The sequence below is a fragment of the Podarcis tiliguerta genome (assembly GCF_965153285.1).
Source record: "Podarcis tiliguerta genome assembly, chromosome: 8".
Lineage (NCBI taxonomy): Eukaryota > Metazoa > Chordata > Lepidosauria > Squamata > Lacertidae > Podarcis > Podarcis tiliguerta.
In genome coordinates, this window is record NC_139541.1 from 64,637,137 (window position 1) to 64,661,241 (window position 24,105).

A 24,105-nucleotide genomic window follows, 5' to 3' on the forward strand; every position below is an offset into this window, starting at 1 on the left:
CAGTCATAGGAATTTGGGTGTCAAAGAGTGAAATGCATCTAATCTAGATCTAATTATGAACCATTCCTGCTGACTTGACCTTTTGGTTGCTCTGATTGATTAACTAGGCTTGTTTTTCTCTTTAAAACTATTTTTTTTAACATTTTGGCATTGTTGCATTGTAAGCTGTTTGTTCTCTCGTAGACTGTGAAAGGTGGAATTTCAGAAACGCGAATTGAAAAAAGAATTGTCATCACAGGAGATGCAGACATTGATCATGATCAAGTAAGACTTTTAGTTTAGTGACTATTCTGAGTATGTGCACATTGTTTCTGGCACTTTTATCAATGGAGCAGATGGCGGATCAAATATGCAAGATATATTGCATGACCTTTGGGGTCTCCAGAGGTATTTGAAAGTTCACCCATGATAAGATTCTAGCCAAATTCTGAACTCTACCAACCTTTATTGCATAGCTTTCATTCTATACTGAAGAGACACTGCATTACCCTGGCCTTTGATGACTGAAATAAATTTTTAAGACCTTCCCTATTTTTTTTGTATTGTAAACTGTTTTAACTGGTTTAAATATCATATTTTTATATTGAAAGCTGCCCTGTGACCTTGCGGTGGGTCAGAAAAAGAACCCAATAAATAAGCCACAACCTTGTTGCCCTAAATTGATCCAAAAATGTTTTCCCTAATGATAGGTTGCAAACCTTCATTACTATATGGAAAATAGTTGGTAAAGTTAGATCGTGATAGGAAGCAAAATGTTGTTGCCCTAAACTCGATTCAAGATAGTTTGTTCTTTATGCCATCTTTCTTCAGGTTCTGGTACAGGCCATCAGAGAAGCAAAGGAGCAACACCCAGACATGTCTGTGACCAAGGTGGTTGTCCACCAGGAGACTGAGATTGCAGAATAAATAACAAGACCAGCTACATATATTATCAGGTAGTTTTCTTTTTTCCTTTTTTTTTTTTTGGTTAGCACTGCTGCATCATGAAGTGTTGCAAGGTTTTCACCTAAGTCACAACTGAAGGTTGTTTATTTCTAGCAGTTTTCAAGGAAAGCCTTTTCAAAACTTGTGCTTGGTACATTTTGACTCTGTCCTTGCAGGACTTTTAACAGGGAAGGCTCAGCAGCTGGTAGATGAGGGGCTAGGTCTGGACTTTTAATTCCTGTTTTGTAGGTCAACACTCCAGCCCCAATATAAGACAAAGTGCTTCCATGTGCAAGAGGTCAGCATGGCTGTGGTTGTAACTTTTCAAATCTGCTTGAAAGTTAGCTGCCACTAAGACTAGAGCAATGACACTAAATGCATAGACTTAAATAGGCTGGGCCTGCACAACATAAAGCCCACAGGCACAATGTGTAACTTCAGCTTTTGTAGCCTTCTAGGCCTTCCTCTTAAACCGTTACATGTGGCCCATAAGCCACAAAGTGACTAAGTGAAGGATTTGCTTAAAGAGCTCATGTGCTGTTACAGTTGTTGCTAGAAGAAGTTCACAGGGTCAGAGGTCTGTCCCACAATTGCCGTGACATTGCAACGGATGCTAATGAAAGTTTCACTTCGTTCTCCATATGCTGTCATGTATCTTTTAAATACATCACAAGTGTCTGCATTTTATTACCATGCATAGTTAATATGGTATGAGTGCATGGGCAGTCAATGGACCTCACAGTTGTTTGAGTTTGCAGTCTTGCTGTAGACTTAACTGCGATTTTGTGTGCCCGTTGCAAGCTAACTGCTTTTTGTGGAACTGAACTCTGAACTCCCTTGGTCCACAAACAATCACATACCACCCACATGTAATTTTGAACCTCCATGCTTGGTAGTTGGATCCTGAATTTAGGAGGGAGAGCCCCATCCTTTTAGCAGCCTTTCCTGCCTTGGGCTATTCAGTGTGGCGAGAGCCCTCTCCACAAGTCTTGACACTGCTTGCTCAGGTTTCCCACTGGGTGTTCCCCTTATGTGTTGGGTACATTGCCAACACTCAAAGAATGTTAACTTGAGAACTGCACAGCTTTGCTAACTTTATTCCACCAGTGAAATTCAGCTTACTCTGTTTAGTCACTTTTGATTGGCTGCAGCAGAGCTTATTAAATCTGTGAGTGAACAGGAACTAAGCACTTGTAGAAAGAGGCCTCCAAATGCTACATATTCACAGAGCAGGATGCTCAGGTTTGAGGTATGCATTAATGCACCCAAAAAGGTATATCATGGTCAGCTTAGGGAACCTGGTTTGTGGGAAAGTGGCATTCGGCAAACTTCCCTGGACTGCATATTCATTGCAAGACAGGAAATGTAAGTACATTTTGCCCTAACAAGTTCAAAATAAAAAAATGCGATAATGAGGCAATGATCAAAAACTTATAAAACTGGCGTCTGAAAAGCATATTTAAACTTACAAGTCATTCTCAAGCACTTGAGTAGTATGTGCACAGAATATAACAAGGGGTACATGGCAGCTTGGTTTCATTACTACTTCTGATGGAATGGAATGGGACTAATTCTCATCTCTGTGTGTGTACTTTGGTGCTGATACCTAAACACACAGACCTCTTGCTGTGTGTGAAAGGTGTGTGCATGTGTGCATATGGCGATGGGCAGGAAGATACAGACAATTTACCAGCAGATGTTTCAGAATTTCAGACTTGTTTTCTACTGATTGGTAATTTAGCATAAATTTGTGTTTCCCTAGGCGATGTCTGTTTCAGTCTGCGAAGGCCACCCGACATATACCAGCAAAACTACAAGGAAGCTACCTTGGAGCACCATGACCTCAAACTTGCCAGATTTACTCTCAGTCAAACATTCTATCATTTATTACTAGGAAGTTGTGCTTTTTGATGTTTACTTTGGATTCTCCTTAACACAGTGGATCCTTTTTGATTATCATTTTTATATTGTGACCGACAGTATGCCATACTTTTCACAGTACTGATTTTTTTTTTTTTTTACAGTTTTGCAATCCCCCACCCCACTTTTTGCATTTTTGCATTTCCTTTCCCACCACCTTTTCTGGATCTGTATTATGAAGTCAGAGGCCCACACAAAAAGAACATGTAGAGCTTATCAAAAGTGATTGCCTTTGATTGAACTGCATTGCCCTTCCTCCTCCTTTTCCTCCTCAAGCAGTTTGCATTCTCACATAACTTTGAACATGTTATAGTGTGGGGGTCTCAGTGACCTAGAAGTGACCCCTCTTGCCTGAGAAGTCAGGAAAACACTTGTGCAATGCTTTGTCTTGGCTCTTGTGGATCTGAGATATATTCAGAGTTTCCTAATCACAGCTATTTTATATATGCCAGGCGCAAATGTGCCTGCCCTCTTTTCCTCTGGATTTCCCTTGCTTTTTGTTGGTTTGTCAGCCCCTTAGATGCTTGAATATAGGCAGGGGGTTGTGGTATTTGCACAGGTATTTCAGTAGTAGTCTAGATTCAGAAATGATGGAAATTGCTTCACCTTTTATACTGTGAATTCTAGAGGTTTTAATCAATTGTGACAAGGCACCATGTTTTTCCAGCTCTCTCCTTTTTTCTTTTTTGCACTCCTTGGAATACTAAATCTCTTGTAAATTCACTCTCCTATTTCCCCCCTCTTTTTGTTCTCCCTTAAATTAAGCCTATTAGAATTGTGTGTTTAAGAGGTGTGGGCTCTACACGCTATGAAATAGGCTGTAATTTATAACAATAGGATGGGGTGTTCATTTATTTTCTTTTTTCTCCTTCCCAATTGTTTGTGTTTTGAGTTTTTGTGGTTTTGGTAGCATAGTTTTAAAATCATTGGTTTTTAAAGCACTATTTAAACTTGGCACACTGGTAACATATCACAGGAAGGGATAAATGAAGCACAAGTCATCCCTTAGAGACAATCCAGCATTCCTAAATCTGTATTCTTTAAGCAGGCAATTACAAAGGCATCATCAGTATTGTAGATTGTTTCCAATGATTGCTGTTAAAAATTAAGCCTGTACATGTTGCAAGTCACTTAATGCTCCTTATAAGACAATATAATAATTTGTAGTTCTTCTTGTGCACAGTCCATAGAGCATACTACTGTTGCACCTCCTTCCTTTGAGTCATTGAGGTCATACAAAACTTATTGCATAAGGCTGCTGAAATGAATGGTGGATGCTGCATTGCTACCATGCTAAATGAAATAACAAACCCCAGGATTGGCTGCAGTTCTCAGGATCTTAACCTAGGTGTGTTCTGGTTGGCAATCACTAGAGAATGTCAAATGCCATTTAAAAAAGGATCCAAATCAGAACAAGAGCAGATTTAAGTGAGTTTTTCTCTGTGTGGGTTTGTTTCTACCCAAAATAACTTTTTCTCCTTATCACTTTAAAAGTACACTTTTAAAACAAATCTCGCGAAAGGTAGTTGGTATCAGTACTCTTAACTGGGAAGCAGTTTCATTTCCTTTAAGTGTTTTCCCCATGTAGGAAGAATGAGAGGATTCCAAATTGGGATGCAACATGTTCATCACAAATAAGATGAGCTTCCTCTCCATGCTTAGTTGAAAGATTTCCTTGGCAACACTAAAAACTGCAGGCTTGTTCTTTCCTTCCAGCAGCATGTAAAAGTTCTGTAGAATTATGAGTGATATTTTTTCTGAGAGGTATGAAGTTGAAATTCTTTTGAGTGTACCATCTAATAGCTGAGGGGTGGGATGAGGGCTGATTCTAGCATTTAAGTGAAGAGGAATGCTCCTCTGTTTAAAGAAAGTTTACAGAAAACAAGGACACACATTGAAAAGAATCTGATTTCAGTGAAAACGAGCAGTTGTGTGGAAGCTATATTATCATACCGCATGTTTACTTTCCCCCTCAGTTTTGAGTAGCTTTCAGTTAGGGAGTTAATACAGTCTTATTTAGAGTTTGAAAGCATTATGGACATGTAAGAGTTTAGCACTGCTCAATCAACTTTGCTCCAATGTGCTCTGGGGGACGTCAGCCACAACAAGCCTTCAGTGGTTGCCATCTGATGCACTTAGCTGTGAGTAAAGCCCAACTGGAAACAATAGACTTCCTTCCAAGTGAACAAACTCGGGCTGTAACACTATTTGTGGGTTTCTATATGCCCTTCTCTTTACAAATAGAACTAATGGGCTACCTTCCTAAAAATCTTAGACTGAACTTTTAAAAATCAAAATAAAAAATCAACCCATAGCACTTAAAAATGTATTTATTGTGGAAGACAATTTTGGGTGTGTCACTTTCTCTAGTGCATAATTCTTCTGCAGCTTCCCTTTCCTCTGCTATTAAAAGCTTTAAGCACCAGCTATAAAATAGTTCCACAATTCTAAAGAAGGCATCTTTATCAAATCTCAAACCTTACTATAAGTGCAGCACTGTTACACATTTATTAATGGAATTATTGCTTTTTCAGTATGTTATTTGAAGGTATGTCTTGTCCTTCCTTGAGCTGTCACACAGCATGATTTTTAACTTTTTGTATCCTGTGGCTAACTAGCTGGTGAAGTCCTGTTCTATTTTAAAACTCTACTTTCAGACACTTCTTTTGCATGAAGTTTGGATTTCCCATTAAACAGGAATCTACAGGAATCTCAGATTGTCTCTTCTGACCACTGACCTACCTATTGCTTTTTCAGTTTAAGAGCTCACCACCCCTTGTGTGCAGGAACCTCATCCAGCAGACACATTGCCCCTCCCCACTGGTTTTGCGCATAGAGTGTGTTTAAGTGGGGGTGATTCCGACTTTCCATACACCCCAATGCTCTCCTGTCCTATATGGACATCTGATGTTAGCTTCTTTTGCACATCCCCATCTTCCCCTTCAGGGTGTAAATATTTAGCATTGCTTAGAAATCTACTCAAATCTCAATCATTCAGAATCACAAGGGAAGAAAGCAAGTGTGAGAAACAATCCTGGGAGGAGACAATATAAATGCAACTGGGCAGACGTAACTCTGAAGGTAAATAACTCATTGAGGGTCACCCAAGTTTCTTTTTGAAATAGTTTTTTAAGCCATCACAAACCCTCTTGGCAAAAGTCTAAGGCATTTAGGACTAACAGCCTTAGGTGATGGAAGTTGGTCTTGCTTTGTCTGATGAGTAGTAAGCTTTCCGTCTCCAACAGAAGATCCCCTACCTTCCTTCAGGTTCGTTCAAGACTGTATGTACGCTGCACAAAACAGAAGAAAAAAGTCTGCACTGAAGTAACCCAATTCCGTGGCAAGAAATGCTGAATTCTGCTACTTGTATAAATTATGCAAATCAAGCAGATTCATATTACTTTTGTGCCATGTATTTTGCTATTTACTCCCACACTATATCATTTCTGCTTCTGATCATTGTAGGGAGAGAAGCACAATGCTTTTACAAGGTACTCCCTTCTTTAATGACTAGAAAACCTATTCAACGATTCCCCTGGTTTCTAAATTTCTGCAGACATTACCCGTACACTTGTAAACTTAGCGTTCATAAGTCCAAAAGCTTGCTTTTTAAAAAAACATATTATTATTGGGCTTCTTAGAAAGCAAAATCACAACATAACGCCCCCCCCCCCAAGCCTTCAATATGCTCCCTTTGCTATAGGGCTCCCTTAGCATATGTGCTTAAAAATAGCCACTGACATGGTTACCTGTGGTAAGGAAGGAACACCTGGCTACCAGGCAGAGAGTACCCTTTGTCAGTAGACAAAGTTGGTTCTTTTCCATTTCATGCTGCTTATGTGCCATAAGTAACCCACATGCGCAGGTGCAGACAGACAAGTGGAAACAAAACAAATTTCTTTTGAACTATTTGCTGAGCTGGCTTACCTTTTCAAGCTTGGTGCTGTGAAGGCCACTTAGAACCAGGATGGTGAACTGGTGGCCCTCTAGATGTTGTTGGACTCCAACTCCCATCAGCCTCAGCCAGCATAGCCAGTGCTCCTGGGAATGGTAGTCCAGCAACTTCTGGAGGGCCACATGTTCTCTATCCCTCACTTAGGACTAAGATACCAGAGATGCATCCCTCTGATTTATCTGCCACCAACATGGGGAATTGCTGTTTCTTGTGAGTGAGCTGCCGGCACCCTCAAATCCACCACCATTACATTAATTGCCTGTAGAATAAATTTGGTTTCTAGAGGTCTTCGGAATTCCTGGGGGCCAGTGCTACCATTAGGGCAGTAAACGAAATATGGTCTATTTATTTATAATGCTGAGATGGCAGTATGTTCCCAGTAACTTCCTCCCTCATCTATGAGATTATCCGGAAACTGTCTTAACTGTATAGTAAATGAAAGCTATTTATGTATGAATGTGTGTACAGAAGGAAGGGCAGCAGGATGGTAATCTATACTGACCAAACTGGGAATAAAAATTGCAGCTTCACTTGCCAGACAGAAGTGGGCAGCCAGCAATTAAAAGTTTTCTGGGTTTTATTTGGGGGAGTGTTCATAAACTGTGCTTTGCCATTTTCCTATAATGGACAATTAAATATTTGTGTTCTGACGGGGTTTTTGTTGTTTTTTTACACATTCAGTCACAAATTATTTCACTGCAGATATGAAGGAGCTTTGTAAAAATTTTAAGACAATGGTGAATTGTATAGAATAGCCGATTATTACTTTCTTTGGGGGTGGGGGATAGGAACAGAGGGGGTGGGGAAGCAAATCTTTATAGCTTAAGTAGCTGTTATTTTGAACTTTTGTAGTCAAAGGGAAAGTAGATGTAGCATTTAGACGTGTTCAATCTTGCTACTTGTATTGCATTTTTTCAATAAATTTTCAAATAAAAGATGGCATTTCTGGTTCTCCTTTGAAGCTCTACTTTTCCAGCACATTCTGAACTCATATATTGTTGCATCTTAATTATTTTATCTGCACATACAGCTTGAGCAGGGGTGTTTGTTGATAGCACTGATATCTCCAATTTCTTGGTCAGCATGGTAGATTTAAGATCTTTCATGGTATAATATATTTATGTTTTAAAATAAATGTTGCTTGGAGACATTTTAGGTAACAAGCAACTAATAATTTTATAAATAATAATAAATAAATGAGTAGTACCACTGCATGATGCCACAGGTCATGTAGTAGTATCAGCCATCATTTCTGCAGCTGCATAATAATATGAGAAACCTGCTGCTGGATTCGTCCAAAGGCCCATCTTGCCCAGCATCCTGTTCCCACAGTGGCCAACCAGATGACCAGGGGAAACTTGCAAGCGGAACCTGAGCGCAACAGTGCTCTCCCAGTTGCTGCAGTTGAAAGTGATTGTTTTAAGAATCTCACTCCCTTTAGCAATCACTGTTGAGTGATGTTTCCTGCGCAGACATCAGATTTCATGCACGACCCTGAATGCTGCAGATTGGTTCAGTGTTGTACACAGCAGGGCCACCTGGGGGAGCACACTGCAAAGTTTGGATCTATCTAAACAGGATGCTATGGTTCTTTGCAAACCTGGAAAAGTGCACATGTCTCCTCTCCATAGTGTAAAGGGCTCCTCTTGGAGAGCTAAAGCACACCACAATCTAGAGAAACTTCCGTTTTGAAGTCTTTGTTTCCACATTTTGTCTCTTAACTTTTTGGTGATGCTTTGTCAGGCTTTTCCTCCTAGATTCAAGGGGACAGTTTTTAATGCAGCCTGCAAATTATCCTCAGCATCTGGGAGAAATCTACATGGTTCACTGAAGCCACCAAGCACCTGATTCTGAAGCCATCTTTTCTCCCCCTTAACTCAGCAAGGTTAATGTTTTTCCTTCATCTCAGCACGACAGATGTTGAAGAATACTGAAAGAAACAGGGACTGCTTATTTGTCCCATGTCTGGAATGAAAATCAATTCATGCAAAGGGTTTCCTTTGCATTGAAAGGATTGTGGTGAAATAAAGTATTAGCAACACAAAGTAATAATTATGTAAAATATTTAAGGTATACAGTTTTGGCATAGCAGACTGATAATAGCTTTGGGCAGAAGGTGAACTGCAGCCGAATGGAAATATTGCTGCATGCAATGAATGCAGGATGGAAAGGAAAACAGCACCTTCTTACATATGTACTGAGCAGTGAGTCCGGTCAGACTGAATTTTTGTCAACCAATGAGTCTAGTGTAGGGCAGCCATGTGACTTATGTTATGGAGGTTAGGACCTCTACTTGAATGGCTGTTTGGTCCAATTCTAATTTTTAAATGTAAGGTGGCACTGTGGTCTAAACCACTGAGCCTAGGGCTTGCCGATCAGAAGGTCCACAGTTTGAATCCCCGCGGCGGGGTGAGCTCGCGTTGCTTGGTCCCAGCTCCTGCCAACCTAGCAGTTTGAAAGCACATCAAAGTGCAAGTGCTTAGTCATGCGGGCCACATGACCCGGAAGCTGTCTGCAGACAAATGCTGGCTCTCCGCCAGTAAAGCGAGATGAGCGCTGCAACCCCAGAGTCATCCACGACTGGACTTAATGGTCAGGGGTACCTTTACCTTAATCTTCAGGGAGATCTGAAGGGGCCTCAAAGTTGCAGCTGGAGGTACACAGGTTACCTGGTCACAGTTTTCCCCATTATAGTGAGATTTACTCAGTAAAATTATAGCAATTATGTCTACATTTGCATCTTCCCAAATGAATTGGCACTTTATCCTCTTTTGTCCTCTTTATTGGAGATGGTTTAGTTGACCACCATATTGTTGAGACTGTGCGAGATTAAGGGTGATCCTTCTGGAGTATCATTCTATGTGCATCTCAGTCTTGGAATGTGCAGTATTGGTGAAACTGGCAAGACACAATTACTACTGTGGCATAGCCAGTCTCACATAGCCAACATGCATGCATCTAATTAATGCATGAAGGGGTTAAAACCATAGAGAAAGCTGTCCTGCCAGATTTAGCTCACCTTGGGAGGGACGAGGTAGCGCAGCACAACAAATGTTGACAAAAATCATGCCTCTAGATTTTGAGGTGCCAAACACGAATATGACACTGAAAACACAAAATTGGCTACTCATTCTTAGAGATCTGCAATAAATTATTGTATAATCGAGGATTACATACATCATGTACTGTAAAAGCCAAGCCAAGTTTGCAGTCATGTTTGTGATACAGAGACATGTCCTCATCCATTTCCTTCCAATTTTCTGTCCTGACATTCCCAAGGAAGTTGGTTGACACCAGACCAAGCTTTTTTCCTTGTCGTTCTGAAGCAGGTTGTTGAATATCTCATCTTTGAGGAGCTTGTTGATCTGAGGACCCACAAAAACTCTGTTTTTAATTTTCACTTTGCTGAGTCAAGGAAATTTGTCAGCCAGGTACTTGAAAGCTGATCCAGTTTGGCCATTGATTTTTAAAAAGTTTTTCACCAGACTGAGTTTGATGTATAGGGGCAATAGTAGGATTTTGTGCATTTCTGCCAGTGCTGGCTGTTGCACATTCTTCTCTCCGACCTTTGGAGGTCAGCCTCTTCATGTAGTGCAAAGTCTTTGCTTGGCTGCCCCATTCACATAAAAACAGTGGAACCTCTACTTACAACCATAATCTGTTCTGGAGGTCCGATCATAAGTAGAAATGTACATAAGCAGAGGCGCACTTTTCCATAGAAAGTAACGGAAAAGTGAATTGATTGGTTCTAGACAATGAAAAACACACCCTAAAACAGCAATTTAACATGGATTTTACTGTCTAACGAGACCATAGATCCATAAAATGAAGGCAATAGTCAATGTACTGTACTATAAAATAAATAAGACAGTTTTGTAGACTAAAAAAATAACATTTTCTTATGTGCGTTGAGGGTGGGTGGGTGGGCTTACCTGACTACAAGCTGGGGGTGGGGCAAGGGTCAGTAAAGAGCTGATTCACTTCGGCCAGGATCACTTGTTTTTCTTGCCAGGCCAGGTTCTTCTCTGGTTTTCCTCAGGTTAGTTCCTCAGTGGGGCTTGGGGTTGCAGTGCGCCCTGCTATGCCTCTCGCAGGCGGCACCTCTTCCACAGCTTCGGGGGTGGGATGATGAAGAAGAAGAGTTTGGATTTGATATCCCGCCTTTCACTCCCTTTAAGGAGTCTCAAAGCGGCTAACATTCTCCTTTCCCTTCCTCCCCCACAACAAACACTCTGTGAGGTGAGTGGGGCTGAGAGACTTCAAAGAAGTGTGACTGGCCCAAGGTCACCCAGCAGCTGCATGTGGAGGAGCGGAGACGCGAACCCGGTTCCCCAGATTACGAGACTTACCGCTCTTAACCACTACACCACACTGGATGGGGGCCCTCTCCCCGGCAGCAGAGGCCTCAGCGCTGCTCCGCACCCAGCCAGCCGAGCTCTGGGCTGCTGTCAAGGCCTCTGTTCGTATCTAGAGGAATGTTCACAAGTCGAAGCACCTACTGGAATCGTACGTAAGTAGAGACGTACGTAAGTCGAGGTTCCACCGTACTTCATATATTCCAGCTGCACAAAGTCACCACAGAGATGCCAGCCTTACTTGCTGTATTGAATACAGCCGTAACAGCTGTTTTTAGGTTGCTGTGGGTTCCATGTAGACAGTGTGTCTGACTGGGATGGAGGGAGGTCTGTTTCCATTATGCAGCAACACCGCCTCGACTCTGGAGACTCAATTTTGAGGAGTCTATGAATAGTCACCATTCTTGTGGGTCATGTGTGATTCCGAGGATATTCATCAGGCCATCTACATCATAGCAGAATACAAGGCCATCTTACACTCTGAAGTAAGGTGTAAGCTGCTCAGAACGAGCGTGAAACGAAGCCGCTCAGACATTTTCCTTGATGATTCCATTGCTGAAGTCTTGATCCCGGTAACTCCGCTTTGGCCTTGGACAGTTCCAGATTGCGAACAAGATTGCTCGGTAGTTCTTGTGTAAGAATATGTGATAGATGTATGGGTCGTCATTAGACACCAAAGGCTGCAGAGAACCCGACTTGTCTGAACCAATGGAAAATTCTTTCGGAGGTTCAGGAACAGAAAGTCCTCCAACTTTTCGGAGTTGATTGGAGAACAGATGGTATATTTGGGTACGCTACTGCCCACTTCTGTTTCCTCGTGATTGATGGAGATGGATTGAGGATTAACTGAATTAAAATGTAAACCTCCTGTCCCACGTGTGTGAGAAATATGAGAGTAAACAGGCTGTGAAGGGCTGTAAACGCCTATTAAAAACTGCACATGATAATACTGTGCTAAAAAAGGCATTCCCCTTTTCTCTCACATAGGAGAGAATGCCTCTTTTGGTGGCGCTGTGGGTTAAACCACAGAGCCTAGGGCTTGCCGATCAGGAGGTTGGCGGTTTGAATCCCTGCGATGGGGTGAGTTCCTGTTCCTCGGTCCCTGCTCCTGCCAACCTAGCAGTTCAAAAGCACCTCAAAGTACAAGTAGATAAATAGGTACTGCTCCGGCGGGAAGGTAAACGCCGTTTCCATGCGCTGCTCTGGTTCGCCAGAAGTGGCTTAGTCATGCTGGCCACATGACCCGGAAGCTGTACGCCGGCTCCCTCGGCCAGTAAAGCGAGATGAGCGCTGCAACCCCAGAGTCGGCCGCAACTGGACCTAATGGTCAGGGGTCCCTTTGCCTTTTTTTACCAAATACATCTGTCAGGTATGGCTGTTGGATGCTATCAGGATGAAAAGGTTTTTATCACCTGTGACATAGGTGTGCCAAAAATTGGGGTACTGCACTCTACATTTCGTCTCTGTCATTTGTTGGCAATCTGACCATCTCTCTTATCTAGTCAGTGTATTTGTTATTTACCTTTTGTTGTCGTTTAAAAAGAAAAGATCGTTATAATGTCATTCAAATTAAATCTTGGTCGTATAAAGCAGAGTCTGGGGGTAAATCTGGAGAAGAACGTCTTCGTTTTTGCCTCTCCCTTTTTTGCCTATCTGTTGAAAAATTATATCTGTGGAAAATTTTCTTTTGATGGGCTTGAGCCATAATAAGTTGTTCAGAGGCTCTTTAACAAAACCTTTTTTAAAAAATAGTCGGTCCCCCCCAGTTTTTATAACATCAAATAATAGTACGAAATACGATGCAGTATAGAGCATGTAATTCACATCAAGATTGTTTACATATTTCATTGATCACTCTTTAAGAAAACTTTGTTCTAATTTGTGTATACAATGTCTTGCAGCTTGATCAATCCAGATAATCACATCAGACCATTGGCATAAAAATAAGCTCTTAAACCCAGGAAAGAAAATCTACCCTTTTCTCTAAGGGTACACATTATTTTTAATTTAACTCTTGTTCTATTTTATTTTTACTATCCAATATAAAGCCACTAATGTTTTGTTGCCATTTGTTCAGTTGGGCTCCCCCCCACCCCCGTGCCTTCATTCAGCATGTGCTGTAGTAAAAAAGTAAAAAAATTTAAAAATTCTTGGAAGTATTTTCATTTTGAGAATGGCTGTTTTATCTAAAAAGGGAAGTTTCAGCTTTTTCCAGTCTTATCTTCTTTAATCCTAGATTCCATCCTAATTCAGCTTGTATAAATCTTTTTTTTATCTTAAAACACCATCGCCAAATAACTAGTGGCTTTGTTATGAATTCAGTGTTTACAGTCCAGTAGTGTTTCTGTTTTATCTACATTTATTAGATTTTAAAATTCTTTAGTTAGGCCGCGGTGATATAAAATGATGCGGGGGAATTGCACCTGTTGGTTTGGGCTAGTGGATCATGGCTGAAGACACAGAGCCTCGTGTCCATTGACAGAGGTGACCCCCCCCCTACATCACACTGTAGTTCAGCAACATCTGGAGGGCCAAAGATTCCCTACACCTGCTCTGTGGAGTAGGGTGGGTCACCTCTTTCATGACCAAGAGGCTCTGTGACTTCACCAACACACCTGGGGAAAAATAAGGGAAGAAAGTCAAAGAAGCACAAGCTCTTTTGGCTGCTCCTTCTGCCTTCGGGGCTGCAGCCCTCTCCTCCTCATCGCTCAACAGTCTCAGCCACTCTTTTTCCTTTGCTTGCAGTTTGCAAGTGCCTTTGCAACTGGGTCATTTGCAGCTTAATGCGTACAGTCTGGAGTAGGCCTGGAGCCAGCTGCAAGGATCAAGCTGTCTGACTCCAGGGAAGATCTCCATGGGGAGGCGGAGGAGAGGGGTAGTGGTAGGGAAGGGCAAGGACAGCAGAGGTTTGGCAGGGTTAAATAGGCTGGTTCCTCCTCCTCTCGGCTAAGAAAAACAGTGGCAAACAGCACAAGGAGAAGCTGTGCTCATCTGAGCAAAGGGGCTGCATTTGTTGCTCCTGATAGCCATAGCCTGGGGACACAGGTGGCGCTGTGAGTTAAACCACAGAGCCTAGGGCTTGCCGATCAGAAGGTTGGAGGTTCGAATCCCTGCGACGGGGTGAGCTCCTGTTGCTCAGTCCCTGCTCCTGCCAACCTAGCAATTTGAAAGCACGCCAAAGTGCAAATAGATAAATAGGTACCGCGGGAAGGTTGGTGGTTTGAATCCCTGCGATGGGGTGAGTTCCTGTTCCTCGGTCCCTGCTCCTGCCAACCTAGCAGTTCAAAAGCACCTCAAAGTACAAGTAGATAAATAGGTACTGCTCCGGCGGGAAGGTAAACGCCGTTTCCGTGCGCTGCTCTGGTTCGCCAGAAGCGGCTTAGTCATGCTGGCCACATGACCCAGCTCCCTCGGCCAATAAAGCGAAATGAGTGCCGCAACCCCAGAGTCGGCCATGACTGCACCTAATGGTCAGGGGTCCCTTTACCTTTTAGCCATACCCTTGACCAGGTTTAAAGGTGCCATGATAGCTCCACATGGGGGCGGGATTTCAGCAATCGCTGCTCAGCTCACCTTTGCATGGTGAGCTGCAATAGCTCCAATTCTCTTTTCTAGGAAACCATTAAAATAAGAGGGTCCCAGCCTCCTTTACCTCTGGTCCCCTTGAACCAGGGAGGTGGAGAACCTGTGGTTTCCACTTCCATCAGCCCCGGCCAGAATGGCCTGGTGGTTAAGGATCATGGGAGCTGTTGTGCAAAACATCTGGTGTGCATCAGGTTGGGGAAGGCTGCCTTAAGCAATGGCGCATAAGGTCCACAACAGAGTTGATGTGGGAGACCATATTTATTTCTTTGTTGAATTTATGTCCTGCCTTTCTTCCTCCCCAAGGGGCCCAGTCCAACAAACAGACACACAATTTAAAAACAAAAGCAAAGCAGGAACACTCTAAAAGCAATTACAATTAAAACACTCTAAAATCAATTGCAGTTGAAACATTCTTCCATCCAATGATCTTGAAGTTGCTGGGAATAGTATTCTTCAGCCACCAAATGCCTAAGTAAACAGGAAATGTTCTCAAATTCCTCCTGAAAATGAATAATGATGGAGACAGGTGTACCTTACTTGGGAGCACATTCCCCAACTGGGGAGCCACCACTGAGAAGGCCCTGTCACGGGTCAGCAGCAATCAGGCAGCTCCCAGTGCTGGCATCACCAACAAGGCATCACCTGCCAATCATAGGGTCTGAGATGGTTGGTATTTGATATCTCAACATTGCTCCTTTCCCCTCAATTCCCCCAACCTGCCCCAAAGGAATGTAACTCTTAATCTCTGCATAGTAGGGAAAAACTAGCAGATTCTATGCATGCCACTGTCTACCCAGCCAAGCAGGGAGTATTATCACAGCTCAAGAACCGCATTCTAGCCAGGCCAAAGGGCTTGAAGAGGGCATTGCTGAATGTGTCCTGGGAAGCAGGTGGGACCTGAGGAAAGTCCTGAAGGCCAGAAAGGACCTCGGCCCCTAAGCCTGAGGTTCCTGATCCCCGCCTTGCACCAAAGCAGAGCCTGTCTTGCATTCTTCCTTCTCCAGCTAATAAAGCAGCCATGATTCGGCCTCCGCTCCCAAAGCCAAGCAAATTAATCAGCTTTTCCAGAGAGACAAACTGCTGGTCCTTGCCAAACAGCCTGCATCACTCGGATGAAGAGGGGGAGATCTTGAACTCTGAAAGAGGTAAGATCCCAACGCTGTGTATTTTTAGTTGATGTCTCTCCCACTCCTGAAGAAGCAGGAGGATCTGGCTTGATTTGTGGCAGTTCAAGTTTATTTAACCGGGCACATGTCAAAAGGTGGTCTCTGTCCCGCAGGGAGTTTTGGGAAAGGGATCAACAGAGGAATAAATAATATATAAATAGGAGCCAAGGACTGCACTTTCCCAGAAGCTGCTAGGGCCAGGGGTGAAGGAAAAATGTGCCCCAGTTTGCATTTTCATGCATAGCTACATTATTATTATAGTTTTATTAAAATTTATTACGTGCCCTTCGCCCTAAGGTCCCAGGACGGGTTACAGCAATTACAACACACTAGTTATACACAATATTAGACATAAAATTAAAAACGATTTAAAATTAAAGGCATAAGGTGTCCTAAAAACATATACAGTGGTACCTCGGGTTAAGAACATAATTTGTTCTGGAGGTCCGTTCTTAACCTGAAACTGTTCTTAACCTGAAGCACACTTTAGCTAATGGGGCCTCCCACGGCTGCTGCGCCGCTGGAACACGATTTCTGTTCTTATCCTGAAGCAAAGTTCTTAACCTGAGGTATTATTTCTGGGTTAGCGGAGTCTGTAACCTGAAGCGTCTGTAACCTGAAGCATCTGTAACCCGAGGTACCACTGTACCCCAAGTGTCAAAAGACAGGGTAGAGAGGTGTGTCTATATCATTTGCCGAAAGCTGTATAATGAAGGTGCCAGGCACACCTCTGTGGGAAGGGAGCTCCACACCTCTGGGGCTGCCACAAAGAAGGCCCTCACCTCAGCCACCACCAAATTTGAAGGTGGCAGAACAGCCAAGAGGGCACCCTCCGCTGATCTTAGCACCCAGGGTAAAGTGAGATAGCCACCTGAGCAGCAAGTGTTGGGAGGTAGAGAAGGTGTAGGAGAATAGTGCCCTGTGCCCCTTTAATGAGCCTTTTGTCCTTGGATGCCCTGTCCTGTTGCCAGGTTGGTTGGCTTCTTTACATGCAGTGCAGGGAGGTGCCCTATTCTTCACCTCAGTTTCAAGGTGGGAACCAGGAGCAGGTCAGCAATAACTCACAAGGTGCCAGTGAAGTTAATGCTTTATTCAATGAAACAAAACAGGTCTGGTGAGCACTCTTCCCAGTAGGCCTTGCCCCCAATGAAGCAGCTGCGAGGACTGAAGGTCCCTGCCTTCCCACCACTCCCTAAGGCTCCTCTTCCCCTGGTTCATTCCCTAGCAGCCTAAGGCTCCTTCGTTTTTTCTCTCTTTATTCCACCCTCTTCATTCCTCTCCCTTTACTCCACCCTCTTCATTCCTCTCCGTGTTCTGGGAGACCGGGGGGGCTGGTCACAGCAGGATCGGGGTGATTCCTTGGCTTCTTCAGCAGCCTGCCTCCACTCTGCCTTTTTGTCCCTCTCTGCTTCTGACTCTGAATCTGGACTGCTCTCTGCCACAACCTCTTCCTGCTCACGAAACCCTGTTGCCACTTCTGCTTCCGACACCTCCTCCTCCTAGTCTTCTCCTTCTTCTCCCTCTGACCGCTCATTGTCTTCCCACCACAACTCCCCTGGCTTTGTGCCTTCTTCCTTTGGGGATTCCCTTGGGAGTCCCTCAGCTGGTGCCTCCCCCAGTTCCTCTGCATCCAGCCAGTCCATGACACTCAGGCAGCAAAATGTATTGGGTTGGTAAACACGAGTGGATTAATTTCTTGCAGAGCATTGTCCCGTTAGGCTGTTTGACTGGGTTGCCTGTTTTGAGGGGCGGAGGTGGGGTTGCTGAGCACATCTCTGCCTGGCAAATGCCTCTTAGAAGTTTATTTGGAAAGCTTGGCACGGGGAAGGACTTGAGATGTTCCGATCTCCTAAACCTGACAGACAAAACTCTGCCAAAAACATGAAATCCCACGAACAGTTTACATTACGCTTTCATAGCTCCAGCTGCCTCCCAGCCCTTGCCCATTCTCTCATAACAGCTTTATTAGGTAAATCATGACTCCCTTTTTTGCAGGGAGTGAATCCAAGCCTGAGAGAGAGGCTGTATATTGTGCAAATGGCAGAAACACTGCTTAAGTTAAGAGCACATCCCAGTGTCCTGTTAATTGAGCATTCCTTCTGATTCGTTTGTGGGCAGATTAGATGACGCTGCATCAAAGGCAGTCTGATCACATACTTTCCGGTGCACCCGCCTGTCACTTTTGTTACCACAAACATCCAGACTTCTGGAGAAACAAGTTTGTTGCTCGAGGCCTCCCAATCGACTAAGATTGCACAGCCTGAATTTGCAGGCATGTGACTGAATCCCACCTGAAATCAGCGACAGGTTGGAAGCATGCCAAGAACATTTTTATGAGATACAGTGGTACCTCGGGTTAAGAACTTAATTCGTTCTGGAGGTCTGTTATTAACCTGAAACTGTTCTTAACCTGAGGTACAACTTTAGCTAGTGGGGCCTCCCGCTGCTCCTGCAATTTTTGTTCTCATCCTGAAGCAAAGTTCTTAACCCAAGGTACTATTTCTGGGTTAGCGGAGTCTGTAACCTGAAGCGTCAGTAACCTGAAGCGTCTGTAACCCGAGGTACCACTGTAAATGCTGCAATCTTTCTCCCACCTCCTCCATGAAGAAAGGCAACAACAAGGGATTTTTTTTTTGTTTGTTTAGCAAAAAATTGGGGGCAGGGGGCCTGAGAGAGGTGTGCACGAGATTAAGCATGGCGTGAAGAAAGTGGATAGGGAGACATTCCCCCCCCACCTCATAAAACTCAGGACCATCCAATGAAGCTGAATATTGGAAGATTCAGGACAAAAAATTAAAGCACTTCTTCGCACAGCGTAGAGATAAACAACTGAAGGAGCATCTCCACCCCCATTGTTCTGCCTGGACACCGAGGTCCAGCTCTGAGGGCTTTCTGGCGCTTCCCTCACTGTGAGAAGCGAAGTTACAGGGAGCCAGGCAGAGGGCCTTCTCGGTAGTGGCGCCCTCCCTGTAGAACGCCCTCCCATCAAATGTCAAAGAGATAAACAACTACCTGACATTTAGAAGGCATCTGAAGGCAGCCCTGTTTAGGGAAGTTTTTAATGTGTGACATTTTAATGTATTTTTTAATCTTTGTTGGAAGCCGCCCAGAGTGGCTAGGGAAACCCAGCCAGATGGGAGTGGTACAAAATTATTATTATTATTATTATTATTATTATTATTATTATTATTATTATTATTTGCTCTAAGAAGATGTAGCCATTGGCACAGACTTGGATGGCTTTAAAAGGGGTTTAGACAAATTCAGGGAGGCTATTGGCTATGATGTCTATGTTCTGCCTCCACTGTCAGAGGCAATATGTCTCCGAATCCCAATTTTTGGGTATCACAAGGCAGGAGAGTATTGTGCTCAGGTCCTGCTTCTGAGCTTCCCATAGGCATCTGGGCAGCCACTGTGAGCACAGGATGCTGAAATAAAAGGCCTTAGGCACTGGAGCAATACACGACATACATTTAGAGCATATGACTTGAAGAAGTCCGAAAGAATTCTGGGAACTGTAGTTTGTTGAGGGTGCTGGGAATTATAACTCTGTGAGGAGATAAGCTGCAGCCCCCAGGGTTTCTTTGGTGGAAATCATGTGCCTTAAATGTTCTCTGAATGTATGGTGTGTGCATAGCCCAAATGTCTTGGGTGTTGTGGGAAACGGAAATGGGTGGTTGCTAGGTGCGGCCGCTGAATTCAATTCCCTCTGCTGTTGCTATACAGATGGCAGCAAAAAGGAAAAATAAAGGTAAACGGGTTGGGGAGAGGGGAGAGGGGGAACCAAAGAACAAATGGGAAGGAAGCAAATGGATTCTTAGCAAGTTAATAATAACAAAACATCATTTCCGCCAAGTAAGTAACAAAATTAGTGCAACCTTTAATCATGAAAACAACTGTCATTATGAAATAATTTGTTTCTTCTTGCATGGTCCTCGCTCTGGGTCTAATTAGGACACACAGCAGTAGGGAGGAGAAATCAGAAGGAGCAACTCTCTTTTTCTGGGAAGCTTTGAAAAAGAACGTTTTCTTTTGTTGTGAGATAGGGCAGGGCTGGCGTCAAGGGACAGGCTTGGCTGGGCGCCTGCCTATCTGCCACCTAACTAATTCCAAAGTTTTCCTACTGGTGTATAAAGCCCTCTATGCAGTGGCAGCTGGTGCCCATCAGAGCAAAGGGCAAGGAGGCGAACTGTAGGCAGAGCCAGATCAAACGACAGAGTCAATAGACTTTAGTTTTTCTTCGCCCTCCTTCCTGCTGAGTTCTACAGGGGCAGCACCATGACCACCATCTGCCCTAGTCGCCAAAAGCACTACCATGCCACCTTAAACAGCTGTGACTTTCCCCACAGCATCCTGCGAATAATAATAATAATAATAATAATAATAATAATAATAATAGGCATATATTTATTTATACCCTGCCTTTTCCCTGACGGGACCCAAGGTGGCTTACATATAAAAATGCTAAAAACATAGAACAACAGCAACAACTAAACAGAGGTAGAAGTCAAACTACATACATACATAAAATCTATTAAAGCCATACAAATCATTACAATAAAAAACAGCATGGCTGTTAAAAGCAGTCAGTTCCTCAAAGTTCATTGGGACAAGAAAGTCTTCACCTGCTGACAGAAGGGCAACAAGGAGGGAACCAGCCTAGCTTCTCTGGGGAGGGAGTTCCAAAGTCTGGGAGCCGCCACCAAGAAGGTCCTCCTCTCCCACGTCCCCACTGTAGTTGATCAGGGTGCTGAGAGTTGTCAGGAGACCCCTATCCCCTCACAGTGCTACAACTCTCAAGAGTTCCCTGGGAAGAGGGGTTGATTGTTAAACCCTTCCGGATCAGCACCCTTCAGTTCCCAGGATGTTTTGGGGCTAGGGCTTTTTTAAAGTGGTATGATACTGCTTTAAATGTATAGTGCGATCACTTGTAGCCAAGTAAGATTGTTTGGGTTGGGTTTTTGGAAGACACCTGTGTGTAAATTTGTTTTATGTGTGTAGATCAGTGCACGCTGACCAACACACAGTCTTCTGCCGCAGCCCTCATCCACCTTCACATCCGTTGTAACACACCGCTTGTTATCATCTGCCTGTTCTGCCGTTGAGGACTTCTTGAATCATTCTTTGTCTGGCTCCTTCCCTTTGACCTTACCGCCTTGGGTGACCCTGCAGGGAGTAAGAGATTCCTGATGGATTCGCTCACAAGGGTCATAGGAACATGCAAGTCCACTCACCACGACAAGGTGATGATCCAGCGAGTGGGCTGAGAGGAATAGGGTTCTGCCAACAACTTGCTTAAGAAACTGCATGAAATATACTCGGAATCACCTCCACCTGGAGCTGGATTGGGTGGCTCCTGCGAACCAATCAGACTGCTGCATTCTGGATCCTATTGTTCTAGGACCAATCAGACTGCTGCATTTTGGATCCTATTCAACTCAGTACATAACACTGCAGTTCCCAGGATTCTTTGTGAGGAGGAAGCCATGACAGTTTGAAGTGGCATGAGGCAGCTTTAAATGTGGAACTGCTGCTGGGGCCTGTGACCAGGCAGCAGAGGGAGGGTGCTGGCAGCCGATGCCACCCTCAGGACTGGCTTTTACTAAGAGCAGACTGAGGTTGGTGCAGCAGCTCCTCAGTCGACCTTATGGACCAGCCTCCGCTGCCTAGATGATTTTAATCCAGGGCATCTGGGAAGCCGCCTCTCCCGCCCACTGGTCACTTAGATCTGTGGAGGGTGGCGCCACGCCACGTGTCCCTGCGGTAAAACATGCTGCCATTCCACATGCTTTTAGCGCAATGGCTCCAGTTCCCTGGAATGCTCTTCCTTTAGAAGGCAAGCAGGCCCTCCCACATTGTTATGTTTTGCAAGTGCCTTGGAAACTTTTCTCCCAAGCCTTCCTATTTTTAAGTTTCGGCAGTTTTTAAGCCCGTCTTGGCTTTCTTCTTTACATGCTGTTTTGTGATCTGCAAGTATTACAACACTTTCTGTTCTGCTGAACTCTTTTATGCCGGTTTTATTACTTAGTTGTACTGTTGTTGCTTTTTCTGTTTTGTGATCAAGTGGAGTTGGTTTTTCTGCACTAGGTGAGGTGGGGAGGCTATCATTAAGCAGCTGTCCATGGCTATCGGAGGCGCAGGTCAATTCTGTGTACAGGGCAGCTGTTTACCAGCTCCATCTGGTATGCAGGCTGAGACCCTACCTGCCAGCAGACTGTCTCACCAGAGTGGTGAATGCTCTAGTTATTTCTCGCTTGGACTACTGCAGTGCACTCTATGTGGGGCTACCTTTGAAGGTGGCCCGGAAACTACAACTAATCCAGAATGCGGCAGCCAGACTGGTGACTGGCAACGGCCATCAAGACCGCATAACACCGGTCCCGAAAGACCTACACTGGCTCCCAGTACGTTTCTGAGCACAATTCAAAGTGCTGGTGCTGACCTTTAAAGCCCTAAACGGCCTCGGCCCAGTATACCTAAAGGAGCGTCTCCACCCCATTGTCCTGCCTGGACACTGAGGTCCAGCACCAAGGGCCTTCTGGTGGTTCCCTCACTGCAAGAAGCCAAGTTGCAGGGAACCAGGCAGAGGGCCTTCTTGGTAGTGGCACCTGCCCTGTGGAACGCCCTCCCACCAGATGTCAAAGAGAAAAACAACTACCTGACATTTAGAAGACATCTGAAGGCAGCCCTGTTTAGGGACGCTTTTAATGTTTGATGGACTACTGTATTTTAATGTTCTGCTGGAAGCAGCCCAGAGTGGCTGGGGAAACCCAGTCAGATGGGCGGGGTATAAATTATTATTATTATTATTATTAATTTATTACGTATCATAGAATTGTAGAGTTGGAAGGGATCCAAATTGTCATCTAGCTCAACTGCCTGCAATGCAGGAATCTCAGCTAAGCATCCATGACAGATGGCCACCCAACCTCTGCTGAAAAACTTCCATGGAAGGAGAGTCCACCACCTTTCAAAGGAGTCTGTTCCACTGTAGAACAGCTCTTACTTTCAGCAAATTCTTCCTAATGTTCAGTCAGAACCTCCTTCCTTGCAATGTGAGTCCATTGATTTGGATCCTACGCTCTGGAGCAGGAGAAAAGCACATCTTCCATGTGACAGCCCTATAGATATTTGAAGATGGCTATCATATCTCAGTCTCCTCTTTTCCAGGCTAAACATACCCAAGACCCTCAACCATTCCTCATAAGCATGGGTAGGCAAACTAAGGCCCAGGGGCCAGATCCGGCCCATTCGCCTTCTGAATCTGGCCCGCGGATGGTCCGGGAATCAGTGTGTTTTTACATGAGAATGTGTCCTTTTATTTAAAATGCATCTCTGGCTTATTTGTGGGGCATAGGAATTCATTCGTTTATTTTTTAAAAAATATAGTCCGGCCCCCCACAAGGTCTGAGGACAGTGGACCGGCCCCCTGCTGAAAAAGTTTGCTGATCCCTGCTCATAAGGCTTGGTTTCCACATGACTAGATGGCCTTCATGGTCTCTTCCAACTCTTCAATTCTATGATTTCCTTCCCTTTGATTTTCTGTTTCTTTCCCCTAACAGATAAGAAGCATTTTGTAGTCACTGAGCATGCTCAGGTCTCATGACCGGTAGGTTGAGGTGTTTTTTTTTGGGGGGGGGGCCTGCTCCCCTAGTTCCCCTTCCCCACTTTTTCAACCTGATACATCCCTCCACTTCTCATTGGTCCTGGTTTGGGTCCTGTTGGTACTCACATCCGGCGTTTTGATATTTAAAGGTATACAGAGACTAGACTTGTTTGGGGGCCCTTGGTGGGAAGGCAGTAATGAGGTAGCTGTGGATTCTTCACAGAAAAGAGTGCAAACCTCTTTCTACAGTGGTTTATACTCTCAAGCAATCATGCAGCTGGACTCCTGTGTTTTGACTGCGCTGTTTTTACGGTATTTGATTTCGAGATGGAGTAAAGCGAAACCCCCGAGTCTGCTGGCAACCTGCCCAACTACCTAAGCCAACTCTTGAGCTTCCAGGAGGGAAAGGGTTTTTGCTGCTGATTGGAAATTAAAATGAAATGAAACGGGCTTTGCTGATTTAAAAATAAAATGGATGTTCTCCCCTTGGCATGACTCTTGAGCTAGCCATGATCCTGTTCAGTTGTATGATATCCCATCTCCACATTACGGCTGCAACAGTATGTGGTAGATCTTGCTGGTGGGATATTCATA

General features: G+C 44.2%; 1 protein-coding gene across 50 annotated transcripts in view; it reads left to right on the plus strand.

Moving 5' to 3' along the window:
• Positions 1-7,734, plus strand: part of EPB41 (erythrocyte membrane protein band 4.1) — a 136,124-nt gene extending 128,390 nt beyond the window's left edge. For all 50 annotated transcript variants that reach the window (XM_083454821.1, XM_083454784.1, XM_083454792.1 and 47 more), the window contains 3 exons: positions 184-264; positions 811-935; positions 2,687-7,734. In XM_083454821.1, coding sequence (XP_083310947.1) covers positions 184-264; positions 811-906 — 177 coding nt within the window. In that variant the 3' untranslated portion in view covers positions 907-935; positions 2,687-7,734. The remainder of the gene's footprint in view (positions 1-183; positions 265-810; positions 936-2,686) is intronic.
• Positions 7,735-24,105: the final 16,371 nt, after the last annotated feature.